We start from the raw sequence: 18541 nt of genomic DNA, 5'->3' as shown, positions 1-18541 counted from the left end.
AAGATAGCTGGCTACTCAGCTTACTCTTGTCCCTTAATTGTTCGAAAGCAATAGAAATAAAAAGAGTGAGAGAAGATGGAGAGATCATCATCATCAGAAGAGAGAGAGCAGAGCATAGAGGCTTTTGGATGGGCGGCAAGAGACTCCTCAGGCTATCTGTCTCCCTTTGTCTTTTCTAGAAGGTAACGCTGCCTCTGTGATGAGGGTGTTATTACACATGCATGCGCATGGTGAATTGATTATGGATCGATTGTTTAATTTAGTCATAGTGATGATGTTACATGGTGATGCATGGTATGTGCAATGTGCAGGAAAACAGGGGCAGAGGAAGTGAGAGTGAAGGTGTTGTATTGTGGAATATGTCATAGTGATCTTCATTGTCTCAAGAACGAATGGCATTCCTCTATTTACCCTTTGGTTCCTGGGTACGCAACTTTTTTTTTTTTCACTGTTTCGTAAATTCTTCTGTTATGGTAAAAAAAAATTGTTATCTTTAATTGTATCGTTATATCATAGTCCCAGTGATCTTTGTTTTTTTTTTTAATGTTAAGATTGATTTTGATTAGATCCACAGTTTTTGTCCAAAAAAAAAAAATAGATCCACAGTTTCCACCACTATAGAATATTAGAATTCACAATTACGATTATAAACAATGTAAACTTCGATAAATGAAAATCTAGTTAAGAACCCCGAATTTGGCTTGTATGATATGCAAGAATATATTTGGTAGGTGAAATGATATTTTTAACATATGTTTCAGAATGTATTAAAATAGTGGATTTGGTTGGCAAATTACTTAATTATTAGAGATCAGGATTATAATTGAGTGGAAATAAATGTGGCAAATTCTCGTTTGTCCACTGTTAATAGTGGAGCACTTACTTAGCTCTTTTCTTTCGGCTAGATCGATTTTATATATAGTTGAAAAATACATTTAGGCAGATAAATTAATTATTACACTCAAATAAGTTTTGCCAAAATGAGCACTCACCTCCATTATTACCATCATTCATTGATTCATCACTTAAAGTTGATTACTTTATGACTTTATTATAATAAAAATCTACACGCACAGATCAAAACTGAACGTTATGAAGATATTATAAGTGCAACACAAACTAAGCGTGAGTTATATCATGTAACTAAACAACTATTCCCTTTGTTCAAAAAAAAAAAAAATGATTCCTAAAACCAAATTATGACTAAATATAAAAAATGTAAATAAGTATATAACTTTCTTTGAAAATGATCAAAAATAATCTTTATTGATTTTTCTCTTATTTTTTAAAAAGTCAACTGTTTGAAAGCTTATGATAATATATTTAGTTTAAAATTCAAAAGATTAACTTTAATCAGATTTTATTTTGTTATTAATGTTGTTTACTGCAGTCATGAGATTGTTGGAGAAGTGAGTGAGATAGGGTGCAAAGTAAGAAAATTCAATCTTGGAGACAAAGTTGGTGTTGGATGCATAGTAGATTCATGCCGCGCGTGCGAAAGTTGTCGTGAAGATCAAGAAAACTACTGCACCAAAGCAGTCGCAACCTATAACGGAGTTCACCACGACGGAACGGTTAACTACGGTGGATACTCTGACCACATCGTCGTCGATGAACGTTACGCCGTCAAAATTCCACACATGTTGTCTCTAGCTTCGGCCGCACCTTTGCTTTGTGCAGGTAATATAAATTAAATATGGTAATATTAAAGTATCGCGACATTTTCAATAATATAAAGTAACATATTATATGTAGGCATCTCGGTGTACAGTCCTATGAAGTACTTCGGATTGGCCGGACCAGATAAACATATCGGAATCGTGGGGCTAGGTGGTCTTGGACACATTGGGGTGAAATTTGCAAAAGCATTTGGGACTAGGGTCACGGTGGTTAGTTCCACCTCTGGGAAATCTAAAGATGCTCTTGAAACTCTTGGAGCTGATGGGTTCTTGGTTAGTACTGATGAAGACCAAATGAAGGTAATCTTAAACCATGCATATATATTGTTATGCATATAAAATGTAAAAAAATGTTATCAGATTTTAAAATTATGTTAGGTCGCAATGGGAACAATGGATGGCATAATTGATACTGTTTCTGCATCGCATTCGATTTCACCTTTAATTGGACTACTCAAATCCAACGGTAAACTTGTTCTACTCGGTGCAACGGAGAAGCCATTCGATCTATCTGCATTTTCCTTAATCATAGGTATGATCAATCTAGAATCCTAAGTAATAGACCGTTATATATTAGTTTAGTTAATTTATTCAACTTTTCATACCTAGACTATTTGAGTACTTTGACGGAACCCTTATGCAACAGGAAGAAAATCCGTAGCGGGAAGTGGTATTGGAGGAATGAAAGAGACACAAGAGATGATTGATTTTGCGGCGGAGCATGGCATAAAAGCAGAAACTGAGCTCATATCCATGGATTATGTGAACACCGCCATGGATAGACTCGCGAAAGGGGACGTTAGATATCGATTTGTCATCGACATTGCTAACACATTGGCTGCTACTAGACCTTGATTTTTTGGCAACGGTACTCAATCTTAACTAAACTTGATGTTCTTGTATTCAGATAAACAATAGTCTGGATTTCAACCCGCGTCTGTTTTTTTTTTCTTTTTATAAATAGAGTATGATCAAGTGAATGTAATCCCAGTGATTATGATTTGAAGATGTATTGAGGACATTGAAATGTATGAACCGAACGTAACGATCAAACTCGTTTTACATTTTAAATATGTATATATTATCCAATGGATGAGACTTAACTAATTTGAAAGCCAAAGAACTATTACATATTTATTTTTCAGCTTTAGTTTGGTTGCATTACATAAATGTCATTTAATATTTTGAATGCAGAAAAAAAAAAAAAAAATTGGATGCAGATTTTATAATATAATTAAATATTATACCTATCATCTTATTTTATTAATTGGTGAAATAAACTAATATAGAAATCTATCAATAAAGACTGGGTATGGAGAAAAATGGTCTCATGCATGTGGTTGAATTAAGTTCCATGTGCGTGGATCTTTAAAATTTTGGTTTGCGAAGGTATCTCTCCCTACATGCAGTAATTGTCACCTCTGGACCATATTACATGTGACAAAGTTGAAAAAAATTAAGAGAACGACCATAATTGCACCACAACCGTAGCTTTGAATCAGCAGAAAAATCAACTGCATTATTGATAAACACATCAGTATCAAATTGGTGAGTTGATATGACCCTGACTAACGACATCACACTAGTACTATTACTACAAAATTGAGTTGCCATATATATATTAGGGAATAGGGACCATCTATTCTCGTGGACGTGGTGAATATGATCCTTGTAAATTATATTAATGACTAGTTGTCTTCATATGCATCGGTCCCAACCAACAAGCTGATGAAGCATGTGCTTGCGGCGTTTTAGTTATAAAATTTTCCGTCCTATTTCTTAAAATTTTCTTGTAGTTCAACCGGTAGAGTATTGGCTATGGAACCAACAGGTTCGATTCCCACAACAAAAAAAAAATGTTTAAATACAATGCTCTTTGGATATGAATTAGACTTTTTTGGATTTGGGCTTGTGGCCCTATAAATGTCAGCGACGGCTTCCACAAGCCTTTTCTGTATAAAATCCGACGTCTTTTCTATATATCAGTCCCGTTCTCAATTATTAGTGTCACTAAAAAAAAAATCTCTCAGTCCCATTCTCTTTTTTTTTTTCCAAGATGGGAAAGGTTCTTGAGAAGGAAGCGTTTGGATTGGCCGCGAAAGACGAATCAGGAGTTCTCTCTCCTTTCAGTTTCTCTAGAAGGTTAACGAATATATTATTAATCTCTAACGATTTTGTATCGCATGATATCCGATATATTGTTTTTTTTTTTTTTTTGTTCTATTGAAATTAAGTTTTGTTGGTGTTTTAAATTTTAATGTATATAGGGAGACGGCAGAAAAGGATGTTAGGTTCAAAGTGTTGTTCTGTGGAATTTGCCACACTGATTTATGTATGGCTAAAAACGAATGGGGCTTCACTACCTATCCTCTTGTCCCAGGGTAAGACAAAATTTCTGTACTCCAAAAAAAATAATAGATTTTATTTTAAAACTGAATCTTTGAAATAGCTTTGATACTACTATTCAGGCATGAGATCGTGGGCGTTGTGACTGAAGTTGGAGCCAAAGTGACCAAATTCAACGTTGGAGACAAAGTCGGAGTTGGCTACATGTCCCGCTCGTGCCTGTCATGTGACAACTGCAGTGATGGCGAAGAGAATTACTGTCCAAAGATGATCCTAACATCCGGAGGCAAAGACTACGACGACACCATGACCCATGGTGGTTACTCCGACCACATGGTGTGTGCTGAGGATTTCATTATCCGTATTCCTGACAATCTCCCATTGGATGGTGCCGCACCACTACTCTGCGCCGGAGTCACGGTCTTCTCCCCAATGAAGTATCATGGGCTCGACAAGCCCGGTATGCACATTGGCGTGGTGGGGCTAGGCGGTTTGGGTCATGTAGGAGTGAAATTTGCCAAGGCTTTGGGTAATAAAGTTACGGTTATTAGTACTTCCGAGCGTAAGAGAGATGAGGCGATCAACAGGCTTGGTGCAGATGCCTTCTTGGTGAGCCGTGACCCAAAACAAATGGAGGACGCAGTGGGGACTATGGATGGTATAATTGATACCGTATCTGCCACCCATCCGCTTCTTCCACTGCTTGGTCTGCTTAAAAATAAGGGAAAACTTGTTATGGTTGGTGCACCTGCCAAGCCACTTGAGCTGCCGACCATGCCTCTCATCCTCGGTACGAGCCTATTCGCCAATCATCTTTTAATGTTATCTTACGTGATATGTTTTTTTTAATATTCAAATTAAGCTTATATTAACAAATGACCCACTAAATTTGTGTTGTATCGCTACATAACCACAAATCTACATGCTATTAAGAGTTCACTCGATAAAAATTGGGAACATGTTTTGTTTCTCTTTCTTTGTGGCTGTGTAATAGGGAGGAAGATGGTGGTAGGAAGTATGATAGGAGGTATAAAGGAGACGCAAGAGATGGTGGACTTGGCTGGAAAACACAATATCACGGCGGATATTGAGCTTATCTCTGTGGATTATGTCAACACTGCCATGGAACGACTCGCTAAGGGTGATGTTAAGTACCGATTTGTGATTGATGTTGCCAATACGTTGAAGCCTACTCATTAGTCATAAAGCTTAAAGTTTGAATTTCCTCAAAGCCTTTTTCCTTGTTTGGTTTGTTGTAATAAGTTTTGTGTTTTTTTGAGCTGGCGACTTTGTGTGTATCACTATAATCTACTACTACAGCATGTGCTTTATCAAAATTAGTAAACTTGAATAAGATATTTATTTAGCTTTACGATTATAAGCTTTAATTCCGGATAGAAGATTTTTAATTGACAATATTTAAAATGAAATGTAGTCGATTTTTCTGTTAAATAATAGAACATTAAAGGGTTGGATGTGAATGATAGAAGCAGTGTTGTTTGACCGACCCCAGATATTATTGAAAACAGTATGATTTAATTCAAAGGGTTACTAGAAAGTACCAAGAGATTGGTCAAATTTAGTAAGAGAGTATTAAATTTAAACTAGTTTTTTGGAGTACTAGTTAATCGATCAAGTGCATGTATGTATATTAGTAGAAAACTTTAAATGATTCCAACCTTAGCAGTTAGCAGTGTATACACGGTTTTAGTAGAATAAGATACATATGGACCACGACACACGTGAAAAAATTGCAAAATACATTGTTGAGTTTTTGCAAATAATGTTCAAATTAAAAAGGTCTTATTACATATATATATATATATATATATATATGTATATATAGTGGTTCGTATTATTTGACAGCGTTAATTTCGTGGTCCTGAAAAACAAAATGACAATGTTAGTACTGAAAGCATGATTTTTTTTTTTTCTGTTCATTTGATTTCAATAATTGGAAAAGAAATAATTACCAAGAAACTAAACAAGGAAGAAAAGACCGAGTCGGCAAGTCTTAAAAAAAAAATCCCGTGAAAGGAAATGCATGGTCCTAATTGCACCAAATCACATCGTTTCCACAATCATCTCCTATATTTAGGCATTTTGTCTCTCCTCGTTATTATCTAAAACTTCTCAACTATAATAAGTGACATTAAAAATAAAATAAAATCAAACTAGACACTTACTTTTGAATCCAATTCTCTCACTCTTATTGTTATTTGATCGAGTATGGGAAAAGTTCTTGAGAAAGAAGCGTTCGGATTGGCCGCGAAAGACAATTCCGGAGTTCTCTCGCCTTTTAGTTTCTCTAGAAGGTTTGAAAATTTGTTTTTGTTATCTCTATCGATTTTTGTTTCAATATAATGAATCTAAGTTTTGGTGCGACTAATTAATGTGTGTAGGGAAACAGGAGAAAAAGATGTAAGATTCAAAGTGTTATTCTGTGGAATTTGTCACTCTGATTTGCATATGGTCAAGAACGAGTGGGGATCGTCTATATATCCTGTTGTCCCTGGGTAAGACGCATGTATCATGCATGTTAAGTAATATAATCAAACTATATATCAAAATTTATTTAGAATGACTTGTTGATATCCAAAAATTGCATGAATAGCATCTCAAATGCTGTATTGAAAAAGAAAAAAATTATGTTTTTTTTTTTTTTTTAATCTTAAATTTCAGCTTCAGTGTGTTACTTTGTAATAAGTAACCTTTTGTAACAACAGGAAAATGAATGTTGCTAGACTTTTTATGAAGATCTCTTCTTTACTGTAATGTGGCGATTTTAAGCCTTAAAATGGGGAACATATAATCTGGTATTTTGTACGACTTTTAGAATTATTTCCTTTTTTGGTCACTTCTTTCAGATTTTAGACAAAAATATACTAAGAAGCATTTACAAATATCTTAGAAATAGTGGACAAAAGACCCACGATAAGCTTCGTCATCTGGCTCATGTTTATCTCTACTCTGTATTCGTCGCATTTAATTCATGTTTATTGGAGTTAATCTCTCAACTATGGATCCGGTTTGATAATTATTTTGATAAATCTTTCCAAGTGAATTAATTCTTTTTTTGCTCTAACTTTGATATTAAATCCGAATGTTAAATTTTTCAGGCATGAGATCGTGGGCGTGGTGACTGAAGTCGGAGCCAAAGTGACTAAATTCAAAACCGGAGACAACGTCGGAGTTGGGTGCTTGGTCGGCTCGTGCGGGTCATGTGACAACTGCACCGAAGGCATGGAAAACTACTGTCCAAAATTGATCCAAACGTACGGATTCAAGTACTATGACGACACCATAACATGTGGTGGTTACTCCGACCACATGGTTTGCGACGAAGGTTTCGTCATCCGTATTCCCGACAATCTTCCCATGGACGCTGCCGCGCCGCTCCTATGCGCCGGGATCACGGTCTATTCCCCTATGAAGTATCATGGGCTCGACAAACCCGGTATGCACATCGGTGTGGTAGGATTAGGCGGTTTGGGTCATGTAGGAGTGAAATTTGCCAAGGCTATGGGTTGTAAAGTTACGGTTATCAGTACTTCGGAGGGTAAGAGAGACGAGGCTATTAATCGGCTTGGTGCCGATACCTTCTTGGTGAGCCGTGACCCGAAGCAGGTCAAGGATGCAATGGGGACTATGGATGGTATAATTGATACTGTATCTGCGACTCATCCGCTTCTTCCATTGCTTGGTTTGCTGAAGCATAAGGGAAAACTTGTTATGGTTGGTGCACCGGTGAAGCCACTCGAGCTACCTGTCTTGCCTCTCATCTTTGGTAAGCTATATTTGTAGTAACATACTAATCCCTATATTAATTTACATGTGCTAAATTTGTAGTGTTTAGTCAATGAATCGCGAGAATGACATGGATTTTGTGTGTGTGTGTGTGTGGTTATGTTCTTTTGTATATCTAGAGAGGAAGATGGTAGTTGGAAGTTTGATAGGAGGGATAAAAGAGACTCAGGAGATGATGGATATGGCCGCGAAACACAACATCACGGCAGATATTGAACTTATCTCTGCGGATTATGTTAACACCGCCATGGAGCGGCTTGAGAAGGCTGACGTTAGGTACCGATTTGTGATTGATGTTGCCAACACTTTGAAGCCTTCTCCTATTTTATAAGTCACTCTTAACATTAAAATTTCCCCAAAGCTGTTTTTTTCTTTCTTTTGTTTGGTTTGTCGTAGTATTTAAGTTTCGTGTTGGTTCCTGGGGATGTTGTATGACTGTGTGGTATGCTTTAATCAAAGTAATGAACTTTAATATTATAGTTTCTCTATATGATAAAATTTTAAGGGTAAGCCAAGTATGATCAATTAGTATATATCTAAGATTTCTATAGATAACACTCGAGTGTATCGATGAGATCCTTTAGATGAAAGAATCAAAATCAATTAACAGTGTTAAAATAATCAGTTTATCATTACTCATTAGGCGAGTTATCAACCTGAGAATAAAATTTTTAAGCTAATGTGTGACAAACTGACAATTAGTTATCTTCACATTTGGTGGAAGAGCAATAGAAGTGAAAAGTCAAAGAGGATAATAAATGAATCGTACGTACGACTTGTGTTGTTGTGTTGCTTCAAACAAGAGAGGGGAGACAGTGAAGTTCGAGTTTGTTCCCAATGAGAAAAGCACTCCACTCCTTGATATGGCTTCCCTTTCTTTACCTCGTACCTTTTACCACTCGTCTCTCCTTCACTCTCTAGCTCTTCCCTAGGTCGATCTTATCTTGTCTTGTCTGAATATTACATCATATAATAATATAAGAGCATATATATATATAAAGGTTTAGAACTGGATGAATTAATTTAGATATTTAGAATTGGTGAATTTTTCACCTAGAGGAACAGCTTAAATAATTCTTAACAAATACAGAACCCACTGCAACAAATCCTGCTTATGGATAGAGTGGTGCTCATTGTTAAACCCTTGATATATAAATGTTAAAATATGACTTAAAACTCTAATCTATATACTGTATTAATTAATCGTATTTAACACTAAAAGAAACTGGCCAGAGATATTTTCCTTGCCAGAAGATTCAATATTTGGCTATTTCACGATAACGGTCACGCTTTTTTCACCTAGCTATACGATTAATGCTAACGCCTGCGTATCCATGGCGATATGCAACAACTACAAGTTGAATAACACATACTTATATAACTAGCCAGCCAGATACCATTTTATATGATGTAAAAAAAGAAAAAGAAAAACATTTTATTTAGAATATACACATTCGGTTTAAGACATAAATTAAAATATACATACTATACAACAAGCGTGCATGTACACATATATATATATATATATTTTATATACGTCAATGCGTTCATATATAAACATATGAAGATTCATAGAAATCACAAGAACCAATCTCCCCTCTCTTGCCCCATATTACACCATCTCTCTTGCCCCATATCATGATGACGTCATCCCATCAGAGCAACACCTCCAGCTTCAAACCACGGAGGATCAAGACTATGACGAAGTCACCACGTCAGATCGATAACAAAGAACGGTCGTCTCCGGCGACGACGAAGCCGGTCCTGAAGTGTCCGAGGTGTGATTCAGTCAACACCAAATTCTGCTACTACAACAACTACAGCTTGTCTCAGCCACGTCACTACTGCAAGAACTGTCGCCGTTACTGGACACGCGGAGGCGCCCTCCGTAACGTCCCCGTCGGTGGCTCAACTCGAAACAAGAACAAGCCTTGCAGCCTCCACGTCATCTCTTCTCCTCCTCTGTTCTCGAACGTGACCACGTCTTCGACGACGACGATGATGATGATGAGTTCCGGTGGATTCTCCGGCTACATGTTTCCGTTGGATCCTAACTACAACCTTGCGTCTTCTTCTTCTATCGAGTCTTTGAGTTCTTTCAACCAAGATTTGCACCAGAAGCTTCAACAACAGAGACTCATCGCTTCCATGATTCACCAAGATTCTCTCCCGGTTAACGAAAAACCGGTTATGTTTCAGAACGGAGAGTTGATTCCTCTTTCGACGGATTGGGGTTTCGATAGATCCGCCATGGGAGGAGGAGCAACAAGTGGCAGTCATGGAGATAACGGTGATGGTGAGGGTAATCTGGGGAATTGGTACCATAATGCTAATGCTATGCTCTAATTATCACTATCATTTACCATTATTTAGTCTCTAATATTGTAGCTAGCATGCAGAAGCTATGTATGAACAAAAAAACTATTATTAATTTTCCCTTTGTTGTAATTTTTAGTATAATAAATTGCTTAATTTCCAAGAGAGAAAAATTTGAACTTTTGATTTTTTTTTTTTTAATCATTTTTGAGGAAAATGATAAATTATCAATCGCTGAATCAAGAATCATGTACCATGTAAACTGCATAGAGATTATAATTAATTAATTATAATAATATTATATACACATAATAATAAGGTGAAGAAGCGAGAGGAACGTGAAGTAGAAGAGGACAAGTTCAGCTTTAGGCAGAGACATGCGAGAAACTCATGAACTCCTCTCTTATGTATGTAAGACATTCTGACATTCTCATTTAGTCATATGTATGATGAATGATGATCATTGTCATACATACATCATCATTGTTCTATGCTATGAACTTCTCTATAGAACTTGATCCTGGAACCTTCGAGATACCTTTTACCTTCATCAACTTCCTGATTCTCGAAACATCATCCCATCTTTTATTAGCAGCAAAAATATTAGACAGAAGCACATACACGCCACTATCTTCAACCTCCATATCTAAAAAACTATCCAATATATCTTTAGGAAGTTCCATTAATGCTCCTCTACTCTTACAAGCACTAAGAATAGCTCCGCATATACGCACATCTGGCTTAACCGGCATTGCTTTAACGATGTCTAGTGCTTCATCTAGCAATCCAGCTCTACAGAGTAAATCAATCAAGCATCCATAATGCTCTAACTTAGGAGATAGATTGTATTCTCTGGTTTTCATCTTATGGAAACATCTTCTACCTTCTTCGACTAAACCAGCGTGGCAACAAGCGTTTAAAACCGCAAGAAAAGTTACCTGGTTCGGCTTAAAACCGAGGTTAACCATTTCTTCGAAATATTGAAGGGATTCATGTCCATGTCCATGGATCGCTAAACCACCTAACAGAGCATTCCAAGTAGACACATTCTTACTTCTAATTCCCTTGAAAACCTCCAAAGCTGTTTCGATGTAACCACATTTTGCATACATATCAACAATCGCGGTTCCAATATGTGTATCCCATTTAATACCAGCGCTTACAACATACTCATGAACCCATCTTCCGTAATCCACAGCTCCTGATATAGCACATGCAGAGAGAACACTTGTAAGTATATGCCCATCTGGTTTTATACACGAAGACATTTGCATCCGAGAAAACAATTCAATCGCCTCGTTAGGCCTTTTGCATTGAACCAACCCACTAATCATACTATTCCAAGAAACTTTATCTTTCTTTTGCAATTCACCAAAAACTCTCATTGCATCAGACAATTGCTCACATTTCACATACATATCTATAAGAGCATTACCAGTCTCTAAGCTGATCAAAGACGCCCTTTTTAAAATCAGACCATGGATTCCTTGCCCTAAACTTAAACACCCTACCCTCCCACTCGAGATCAAAGCACAAACATAAGTAGCCAAATTAGCCTCAACATCCATCTTTGAAAACGTATCTAAAGCTTCTTTATACAACCCAGTCCTCGTGAAACCAGTTATAATACCAGTCCACGAAACTACATCTCTCACAGGCATTTCATCGAACACTTTACATGCACTCCCTGAATCTCCGCAAACTCCATACAAATGAACAAGCGAGTTTTGCACGTAGATGTCATCTGAAAAACCCATCTTCGTGACAACTCCATGAATCTGTTTCCCTTCTCCGATCCCTGAAAACTTCCCACAAGCCTTGAAAACTGGAGGAAACGTGAACATGTCTGGTGTAAACCCGTTACTCACAAACGTTCTGTAAACAAGAAACGTTACTCGTGGTTTATCACAGACTGCGTAGCTTGATAAAAGCGTGTTGTATGGAAACGAGGTCAACACAGAACGGATACTGTGGAGAATCACACAGCTGTAAGTTGCGAAATCGGCGGATTTGCCCAGAAAGGTTACGGCTTTGTTGACGAATAAGTCATCGCGAAGGAGATCACGAGAAACCAATGGAGTCTGTATCTGTTTGAAAACGCGAAGAGTGCTGCATCGGCTGATCAATTCCAGAAGAACTGATTTCTCCGTTAAATGCATCACAAAACTTGGCCGCAAAATTGATTAGTGATCAAACAATCACGTATTGGGTTCCTCTGTTAATCTGCATTCGTAACACGAGTTCGATTCTCAGAAAGAACCAAAATTAGTAGATTCATAGACGAAGAAGAAGAAGCGAAGATAGAAACAGAGAGGATATGATGACGAAGAGAGGTTTTACCGTTTAAAAAAAAAAAAACATATATTAATGGGCTTGTTATTGGGCCTAACTCTTTTAATGTATTGGGCTTTTATATAGAATATGAAACTCTTTAGACCTCTGACCTCTCTCTCACCGGAGAAGAAGTAGAAATCGGATTCGTTGCAAACGGCAATGCATTGCGGATGTGCTTTCGTTTCACAATCTGCGTCACCGCGTCCCCCATTTGAATTCAAAACCTCAGTTTCAAAGCTTCGAGCTTCATCAGCTCAATTCCCAAGAACCCAGATTCAGATAATAAACCCTTCAGATGAACTTCTTCTTATCAACAGTTTAGATAAGTCTCCGGAGAATAGAGTTTCGCTGCCGTCTCATGTGAATTCCATTACCAGCACTTCAAACCCTTTTGTCAAACACTGTCTGAAACTCCGCCAAAGCTCCTCTTATCGCCACGCTCATGGCTCTGTTCTTGTCGTCGGAGCTATCCCAATTAGGTAAATCATCACTGATCTTGTTACTCTCTGTTTCTTGATTACTACTACTTAAGAAAACTGATGAAAGCAGTTTCCTTTTTGTTACTATTTCGTGTTTTGATTGAGTTTCAAGGAGATAACTTTATAATGCACTGTTCACAGGGAAGTGTGTATCTATCAAGAGAATAAGCTAGGTATCACAACTGAAATTGAGTGTCTACTTCTCCACGAGGAAGCTCAGGTTCCTCAAGGATTGGAGTCTCTAAGTATCCGAGTTGTTCGAGTAAGTTCTTTGGTGATGAAGAAACTCTCTGGTGTGCAATCTACTGAATCTGTTGAAGCCATTGCCTTGATGAGAATCCCTAGAAGCTTCATTGATCTTAAAGATGATGAAGACATTGTCAAAGACTGTAGTAAATGGTTCCCTTCTGCTCACCGAGTTCTTGTTCTAGACAGCATACAGGACCCGGGGAACCTTGGCACGTTAATCAGATCAGCAATGGCTTTTAATTGGGTATACAAATGATCATCAGCCTTTCTTCTCATATCATTTTCTGAGATAAATCTCTAATGAGAGAATCTATCATAATAAATATGGCTAAATGTTTATGATAGGATGGTGCATTTCTGCTTCCGGGTTGTTGTGATCCGTTTAACGAGAAAGCACTTCGAGCAAGCCGAGGTGCTTCGTTTCAACTGCCTATTGTTTCAGGCAACTGGAACCACCTTAAGCTTCTAGAACGTGAGTTCCAGATGAAGCTATTAGCTGGTCATCCATCAACTACTACTAAGAAACCAAAACCTGTCTCCAGACTTTCCCAAGAGTTTGCTCAGTCTGTAGGAGAGAAGCCTTTATGCTTGATTTTAGGTAGTGAAGGGAACGGTTTGTCTCAGCAGTCACGGAAAGTATGCGAGCTTGTGAGCATTCCCATGGCAGGTGACTTTGAATCTCTTAACGTCTCTGTTGCTGGTGGCATTTTCTTGTTCATGCTTCAATCTTTTTCCGGTTTTTAAAACCAAAATATAGAGAAAACACTTATGAATCTTATAACGCTATAAACCATAGCAATCATATCAAAAATCCAAATCAATTTCACAAAAAAAATATATATTTAAAAGAATAGATCAAATTCAGTAAATCCCAAAAACACTTTGATCTATATACAACTATAATCTCCTAATGATAGTGTAAAAAAAAGAAAAAAAAAACAAATCCTAACAACTGTATGATTCTAATCACTAGAAGGCTCTTCTAGACGAATGTAATCATACATAAGACCTTCAAATGGTCCTATTGCTTTAGCTTGTCGAAGATAAATCGTGTTGGTCCCGGTTCTTAGCAACCTTCCAGGGACACTGATGCTATAAAGCCGGTAGAGTCCATGGATTCCATGTCTTGCTATAGCATTGTCTTTTCCAATAGTACCTGTTGAGAAAAACGGCCACGTGTTCTGGTTATTGATCCGGACTTGTAAATTAGCCCGTGCAGCCGAGGCTAAAGCTAGCTGCAATGTGTAGCTGCCTCGCCAGTTTACGTATGGTAGCTGAAACACGATCTGCCATGTCGTTGGCACGTATGTTAAATCACCGGTTTTCCTACAGAAGAAGTGAGTTAATGTTAATGTCAATTCAAGAATTCACTGAAAGTGTCAAACTTTTTGTTTTTTATGTAACTTCTAACCTTGTGACATGAGCGTAGAACCAGTCTTGGCTATAGTTACTAGCTCCAATCGTGTAGACGAGATTGTGATTTGGATATAACTCTGTGTATCGTTGCCATAATCCGTACTGCCTAAAGCTGTGAAACAATCAAACCGGAACACCATCAGACCCAAACCCGGTTTTGCAACAATGTGGACTGGACTTATGAGATTTTAGAGACTTACTTGTCAGATTGGTTTAGGTATGGGTTCATTGTATTCTTGTATGGCTCTGGTACAAAGTATTCTCTGGCGGTTCGATCTGGTACACCAATCTCCCATAACGTTGGACCGTTCCTAGGTGGCTCGTATACAACTCTATCTAGACTAATCTCTGAACCTGCAGCTACGTCAACACGGTTTTGGTATAGAAAGTCCCCGATAAAACCCGGAACCCATCCATACAGATTGTATGTTCCCGGTCTAACGTTATCTATCCTGAAGTGACCGGTTTCGTTAGTCTTTGTCCAAAATTGATATCCCTGAAAAATACAATTAATTAACGATCAATACATGTAATCGATAATTTAGTAAAGTTCCATTAAAGTTTAAAGAAATGAGATCAAAGTGTAAAAATAACAAACCTTAGTATTTGTCTGCCACGAACCAGCTTCTCCCGGCGGTGCTAAACCGACATATGCAGATCCTCCCGACGTCAAGACTCTAAAATTTTTATTTTCAAAAATATAAATAAATATACATTTGTCAAAAAAAAAGATACTATTAATAAAAAGTGTCAATATAATTATTCGATTTGTTTATGTAAAATAACTATACCTGTCGTTGACTAGGAGACGACCGGTGACGGTTCCTCTTTCTCGACGAGTAGGAAAGTCAGAGGATGCTACAAAATCGTACGGCCAGGCTTTGACTTCTTTTTCGGTCTGAGAAATTAAAATAACTAAAATTAGCGTCTCTTCTTTGTAAATTACTTTAAAAAATTAATTGCTGAAATAAAAATAACCTGTCGTTTGGCATCTTCCCATAATGAATCTGGAGGACTATTGCTGGTAGAGTCAGAGTTGACGTAGATAAAAACAGGACCCAAGACCTTTTTCCACGATTCACCAGTTACGTAATGTGTCTTCATGTCCGCACCAACATAATGACCGCTTATAAAAGTCTGCGTATATTCAAACTGATTTAAGTAACTAGCTAAAAGATTTAATATATACTATACTTATCTTTTGCTGATTAGCTTTGGGTGGATCTCCTTACCGTGAGGGCCGTCGGACCGACGTGAGACGTGAGCTCTTGTTTGATCGGTCCACCGGAGCGATATTCCCCGCTTGGTGAGATGATCCAAAAGCCAACATGGGACTTGGTTGAGATCCAACCGTGTACCTTGTTGTCTTTGATCTCGCATGTGTATTGGTACTTGTCATCGACCTTAATATCATTCAATTTAACAATCAAAATTAGAGATTTCGGATACACGAACAAATAAATATATAATACGTACGTGACTTCAAAAGTATGCAAAATACTATACGCTAAGTACCTGGTTTTTGAACATGGAGTTATGAGGATGAGTCAATTGTACAGCCTCTTTATAACCAAGAGCCTTGGCATGGCCACGATCGATGTCACGGTCAGCCTCCGTTGGCATTTCTCTTTGCCGGTTATCAGCCACCACCATGTAATGAAATCTACAGACACATTTTTTTTGGAGTTAAGATAAACTCTCTATTTTTAAAAAAAAAAAAAAAAGCAAATAAGAAAACATTGGAATCGTATAATTTAAGATACCTCTCTGGGTTGAGTTTGAAAACGAGTCGAATTAACCCCATGTCGAGTTCTGGCCACTCGGGAAGTCTCTCGAAGATTCCATATGTGTAGAATCCTGAAGTATTTGCACGTATGATATACCTCTTCTCTACGTTTAATGGAATATGAGGATCACCACGCTTCCATGTTCTAGAGAACGAAATCTCCACTTGTTCTTGGGTTTGACTGATGATTCTAAATGTGGTTCCTTCGATTCTGAACCCAAAAAAAAAAAAAAAAAATAACGATTAGATCGATGTGTATAAATTAAAAAGGATTTAGTCAGTTAGCCATATTTCATATTTGTATTAAATATTTGTTTTGAAAAAAGATTAAAAAAATTATGAATAAAAAACAATTATTATGAAAACTAATTTATTAAACCCTCGTATAAGTTAGATACATGGTCTATAAATGTGAACGTGTGTTTGTTTTATTAAATAGTTCTTAACTGACAAATCAGACAAGGATAAACCAGAGTGTTTGTTAATTACCGATCTAAGCCGCCCTGGCGAATGTTTTCTCCTTGCCACATGAGGTCCCAGTACCTACATTAAACCAAACTAATTAATCAGGACAATTTTATGTACTTGCATAACATAAGCTTTTAGGATATAATAATTGATTACTACATTATTAATTTATTGAAAAAATAATCACCCTCGAGCTCGTAGATGTGGTGATAGAACATTGTCGATCCCTTTGTATTTGATCCCAGTTACAAGTCCTTCAGGGCTTGAGAAACTGACTCTGATAATTCCATTGTCCACTACCACCTGAATTAAAAATTATTAGTTCTATACCTACAAACATTAGTATATATATATATTATTCGATTATTGATACCATCAAATCCATACCTCTCGAGTCCCATGTCTTTTCTTTATCTGCTGCACTGTTGGAGCTCTTGCACTTATTCCATCTAAGTTCCTGTAGAATTATAATAGTTACCCATATTAAAAGTCAATGCACTGAATTGAAAACGCTTAGTGTGCATACATAAATCTTATCAACTCTAACGACAAAGAGGGAGATTAGAATTTGTTTCTAATATAAGAAACTGTAACCTCAAAAACAAGATCGACTCTTACAAGTTAATACACAAATTCAATAACATATATACGTACACACGTTATAGCTCTATGAAAAAACATTCTTCGAACTCACACGAGAATCACAATTGCTAGCAAACAAAAATCAACGAAATATGTATGAGAAGTTAGAAAACATGTGAACTTTGGTGTACACACAACATAGATGTTGAATTGTTGATATGTTTGACTGTATGAAACATATGAAGGAAAAATAAACTAAACGGACCTTGTCGGCTCAGAAAAGGCGATGGGAAGAAGAAACAACAGAAGTAACAACAGAAGGACACAAATAATTAGGGAAGCTATCTTCTTCTGCGAAGCCATCTTCTCTTTCAAAATCTTTTAGATCGAAATAATTAATGTAAGAAACTAAGAATAAGATCTTTGCTTCTATGCATATTTATAAGCGTGCGTGGTTTGATTTGTTAAACAAAGTCCAAGACTAAACGGGAATAGGTGCACCAAAACCTAACTAGGAGTTACTTTGACTTCTGACATTAGAAGTCTAATCTGACTTGTAACTTGTTTGTAAGATTCATAGAATATTACGTAAAAGATATAGTTTCTGAAATTTCCTTTTTTTTTTTTCCTTGCGAAATAAGGAGGTACAACTATACAAGTATGTAGCATATATAGGTTATAAAACGATGGAACAGATCATTATAGTGGAAGTTTTCTTAATGAAAGAATTATGAATTTTTCTTCAACAAGAAAAAGTGATAAAAAAAAAGTTTCTACATCGTCTTATGTGTTGCATACACAAAGTTGTAACGTTACATTGATTGCATGAATTAAATAAATAATGTGAGAAACATATATACATAATTTTACTTCAACAATAGAATATAATGGTCTAGTCCGTGTTATATTTCTAAAATATGATCTAGTCCACAACACATACACGAGCTTGTTTCAAAAAATAAAAATTATAAAATATTGTAGTCCATAACACACATTTCTGTTTTTCGAAAACTACCTTAAAAGTATTATTAACAAAACCTATGTAACTCGTTCTAAAAAGATTGGTATTTTGCCACTAT

The 18541-nt window shown here is 36.7% G+C and overlaps 7 protein-coding genes across 8 annotated transcripts; 5 read left to right on the top strand and 2 right to left on the bottom strand.

Annotated features, from left to right (window-relative positions):
• The first annotated feature begins 22 nt into the window (after positions 1-22).
• On the top strand, positions 23-2786 carry LOC104716323 (putative cinnamyl alcohol dehydrogenase 6). Its single transcript, XM_010433709.3, has 6 exons — positions 23-182; positions 312-425; positions 1391-1680; positions 1756-1979; positions 2058-2211; positions 2326-2786. Exons 1-6 carry the CDS (start codon positions 76-78, stop codon positions 2532-2534), a joined length of 1098 nt encoding a protein of 365 aa, XP_010432011.1. The 5' UTR covers positions 23-75; the 3' UTR covers positions 2535-2786.
• Positions 2787-3269: 483 nt separating this feature from the next.
• Positions 3270-5397, top strand: LOC104716321 (cinnamyl alcohol dehydrogenase 7). The gene is made up of 4 exons (XM_087468155.1): positions 3270-3821; positions 3947-4060; positions 4148-4815; positions 5020-5397. The coding sequence occupies exons 1-4, from the start codon at positions 3736-3738 to the stop codon at positions 5223-5225; spliced, it is 1074 nt and encodes a 357-aa protein (XP_087324281.1). The 5' UTR covers positions 3270-3735; the 3' UTR covers positions 5226-5397.
• A 475-nt stretch (positions 5398-5872) lies between these two features.
• On the top strand, positions 5873-8309 carry LOC104716322 (cinnamyl alcohol dehydrogenase 8). Of its 2 annotated transcripts, XM_010433708.3 has the most exons (4): positions 5873-6340; positions 6428-6541; positions 7145-7812; positions 7952-8309. In XM_010433708.3, the coding sequence occupies exons 1-4, from the start codon at positions 6255-6257 to the stop codon at positions 8161-8163; spliced, it is 1080 nt and encodes a 359-aa protein (XP_010432010.1). In that variant the 5' UTR covers positions 5873-6254; the 3' UTR covers positions 8164-8309. The 2 variants fall into 2 exon arrangements, with proteins under 2 accessions (XP_010432010.1, XP_087324280.1); XM_087468154.1 differs by lacking the exons at positions 5873-6340; positions 6428-6541 and adding an exon at positions 6555-7053.
• A 1069-nt stretch (positions 8310-9378) lies between these two features.
• On the top strand, positions 9379-10321 carry LOC104716320 (dof zinc finger protein DOF4.7-like). Its single transcript, XM_010433704.3, has one exon. The coding sequence runs from the start codon at positions 9471-9473 to the stop codon at positions 10176-10178; it is 708 nt and encodes a 235-aa protein (XP_010432006.1). The 5' UTR covers positions 9379-9470; the 3' UTR covers positions 10179-10321.
• Positions 10322-10399: 78 nt separating this feature from the next.
• Positions 10400-12337, bottom strand: LOC104716319 (pentatricopeptide repeat-containing protein At4g38010). Its single transcript, XM_010433703.2, has one exon. It carries the CDS (start codon positions 12305-12307, stop codon positions 10637-10639), a length of 1671 nt encoding a protein of 556 aa, XP_010432005.1. The 5' UTR covers positions 12308-12337; the 3' UTR covers positions 10400-10636.
• Positions 12338-12432: 95 nt separating this feature from the next.
• Positions 12433-15617, top strand: LOC104716318 (uncharacterized). The gene is made up of 3 exons (XM_010433701.2): positions 12433-12961; positions 13103-13454; positions 13556-15617. Exons 1-3 carry the CDS (start codon positions 12642-12644, stop codon positions 13952-13954), a joined length of 1071 nt encoding a protein of 356 aa, XP_010432003.1. The 5' UTR covers positions 12433-12641; the 3' UTR covers positions 13955-15617.
• On the bottom strand, positions 14032-17864 carry LOC104716317 (uncharacterized). The gene is made up of 13 exons (XM_010433700.2): positions 17728-17864; positions 17268-17337; positions 17068-17183; positions 16902-16955; positions 16390-16623; positions 16142-16289; positions 15859-16029; positions 15605-15763; positions 15418-15524; positions 15225-15303; positions 14827-15122; positions 14622-14738; positions 14032-14536 (listed from the first exon to the last, which is right to left on the bottom strand). Exons 1-13 carry the CDS (start codon positions 17823-17825, stop codon positions 14173-14175), a joined length of 2013 nt encoding a protein of 670 aa, XP_010432002.1. The 5' UTR covers positions 17826-17864; the 3' UTR covers positions 14032-14172.
• Positions 17865-18541: the final 677 nt, after the last annotated feature.

This window comes from Camelina sativa, chromosome 10, assembly GCF_030686135.1.
Source record: "Camelina sativa cultivar CO46 ecotype springtype chromosome 10, ASM3068613v1".
NCBI lineage: Eukaryota > Viridiplantae > Streptophyta > Magnoliopsida > Brassicales > Brassicaceae > Camelina > Camelina sativa.
Note: the sequence above shows the minus strand (reverse complement) of the source record. Positions and strands in the feature narration are given on the sequence as shown.

Coding starts and splice junctions, on each gene's coding strand:
- LOC104716319 (XM_010433703.2), bottom strand. CDS start 12,307: ATGCATTTAACGGAGAAATCAGTTCTTCTGGAATTGATCAGCCGATGC.
- LOC104716321 (XM_087468155.1), top strand. CDS start 3,736: ATGGGAAAGGTTCTTGAGAAGGAAGCGTTTGGATTGGCCGCGAAAGAC. Junction 3,822..3,946: donor CCTTTCAGTTTCTCTAGAAG/GTTAACGAATAT, acceptor TAATGTATATAG/GGAGACGGCAGAAAAGGATG. Junction 4,816..5,019: donor GACCATGCCTCTCATCCTCG/GTACGAGCCTAT, acceptor GCTGTGTAATAG/GGAGGAAGATGGTGGTAGGA.
- LOC104716323 (XM_010433709.3), top strand. CDS start 76: ATGGAGAGATCATCATCATCAGAAGAGAGAGAGCAGAGCATAGAGGCT. Junction 183..311: donor CCCTTTGTCTTTTCTAGAAG/GTAACGCTGCCT, acceptor TGCAATGTGCAG/GAAAACAGGGGCAGAGGAAG. Junction 426..1,390: donor ATTTACCCTTTGGTTCCTGG/GTACGCAACTTT, acceptor TGTTTACTGCAG/TCATGAGATTGTTGGAGAAG.
- LOC104716318 (XM_010433701.2), top strand. CDS start 12,642: ATGCATTGCGGATGTGCTTTCGTTTCACAATCTGCGTCACCGCGTCCC. Junction 12,962..13,102: donor GTCGGAGCTATCCCAATTAG/GTAAATCATCAC, acceptor CACTGTTCACAG/GGAAGTGTGTATCTATCAAG. Junction 13,455..13,555: donor CAGCAATGGCTTTTAATTGG/GTATACAAATGA, acceptor TGTTTATGATAG/GATGGTGCATTTCTGCTTCC.
- LOC104716317 (XM_010433700.2), bottom strand. CDS start 17,825: ATGGCTTCGCAGAAGAAGATAGCTTCCCTAATTATTTGTGTCCTTCTG. Junction 17,184..17,267: donor AAAGACATGGGACTCGAGAG/GTATGGATTTGA, acceptor TTTTTAATTCAG/GTGGTAGTGGACAATGGAAT. Junction 15,123..15,224: donor CGTGGCAGACAAATACTAAG/GTTTGTTATTTT, acceptor TGTATTTTTCAG/GGATATCAATTTTGGACAAA.
- LOC104716322 (XM_010433708.3), top strand. CDS start 6,255: ATGGGAAAAGTTCTTGAGAAAGAAGCGTTCGGATTGGCCGCGAAAGAC. Junction 6,341..6,427: donor CCTTTTAGTTTCTCTAGAAG/GTTTGAAAATTT, acceptor TAATGTGTGTAG/GGAAACAGGAGAAAAAGATG. Junction 6,542..7,144: donor ATATATCCTGTTGTCCCTGG/GTAAGACGCATG, acceptor TAAATTTTTCAG/GCATGAGATCGTGGGCGTGG.
- LOC104716320 (XM_010433704.3), top strand. CDS start 9,471: ATGATGACGTCATCCCATCAGAGCAACACCTCCAGCTTCAAACCACGG.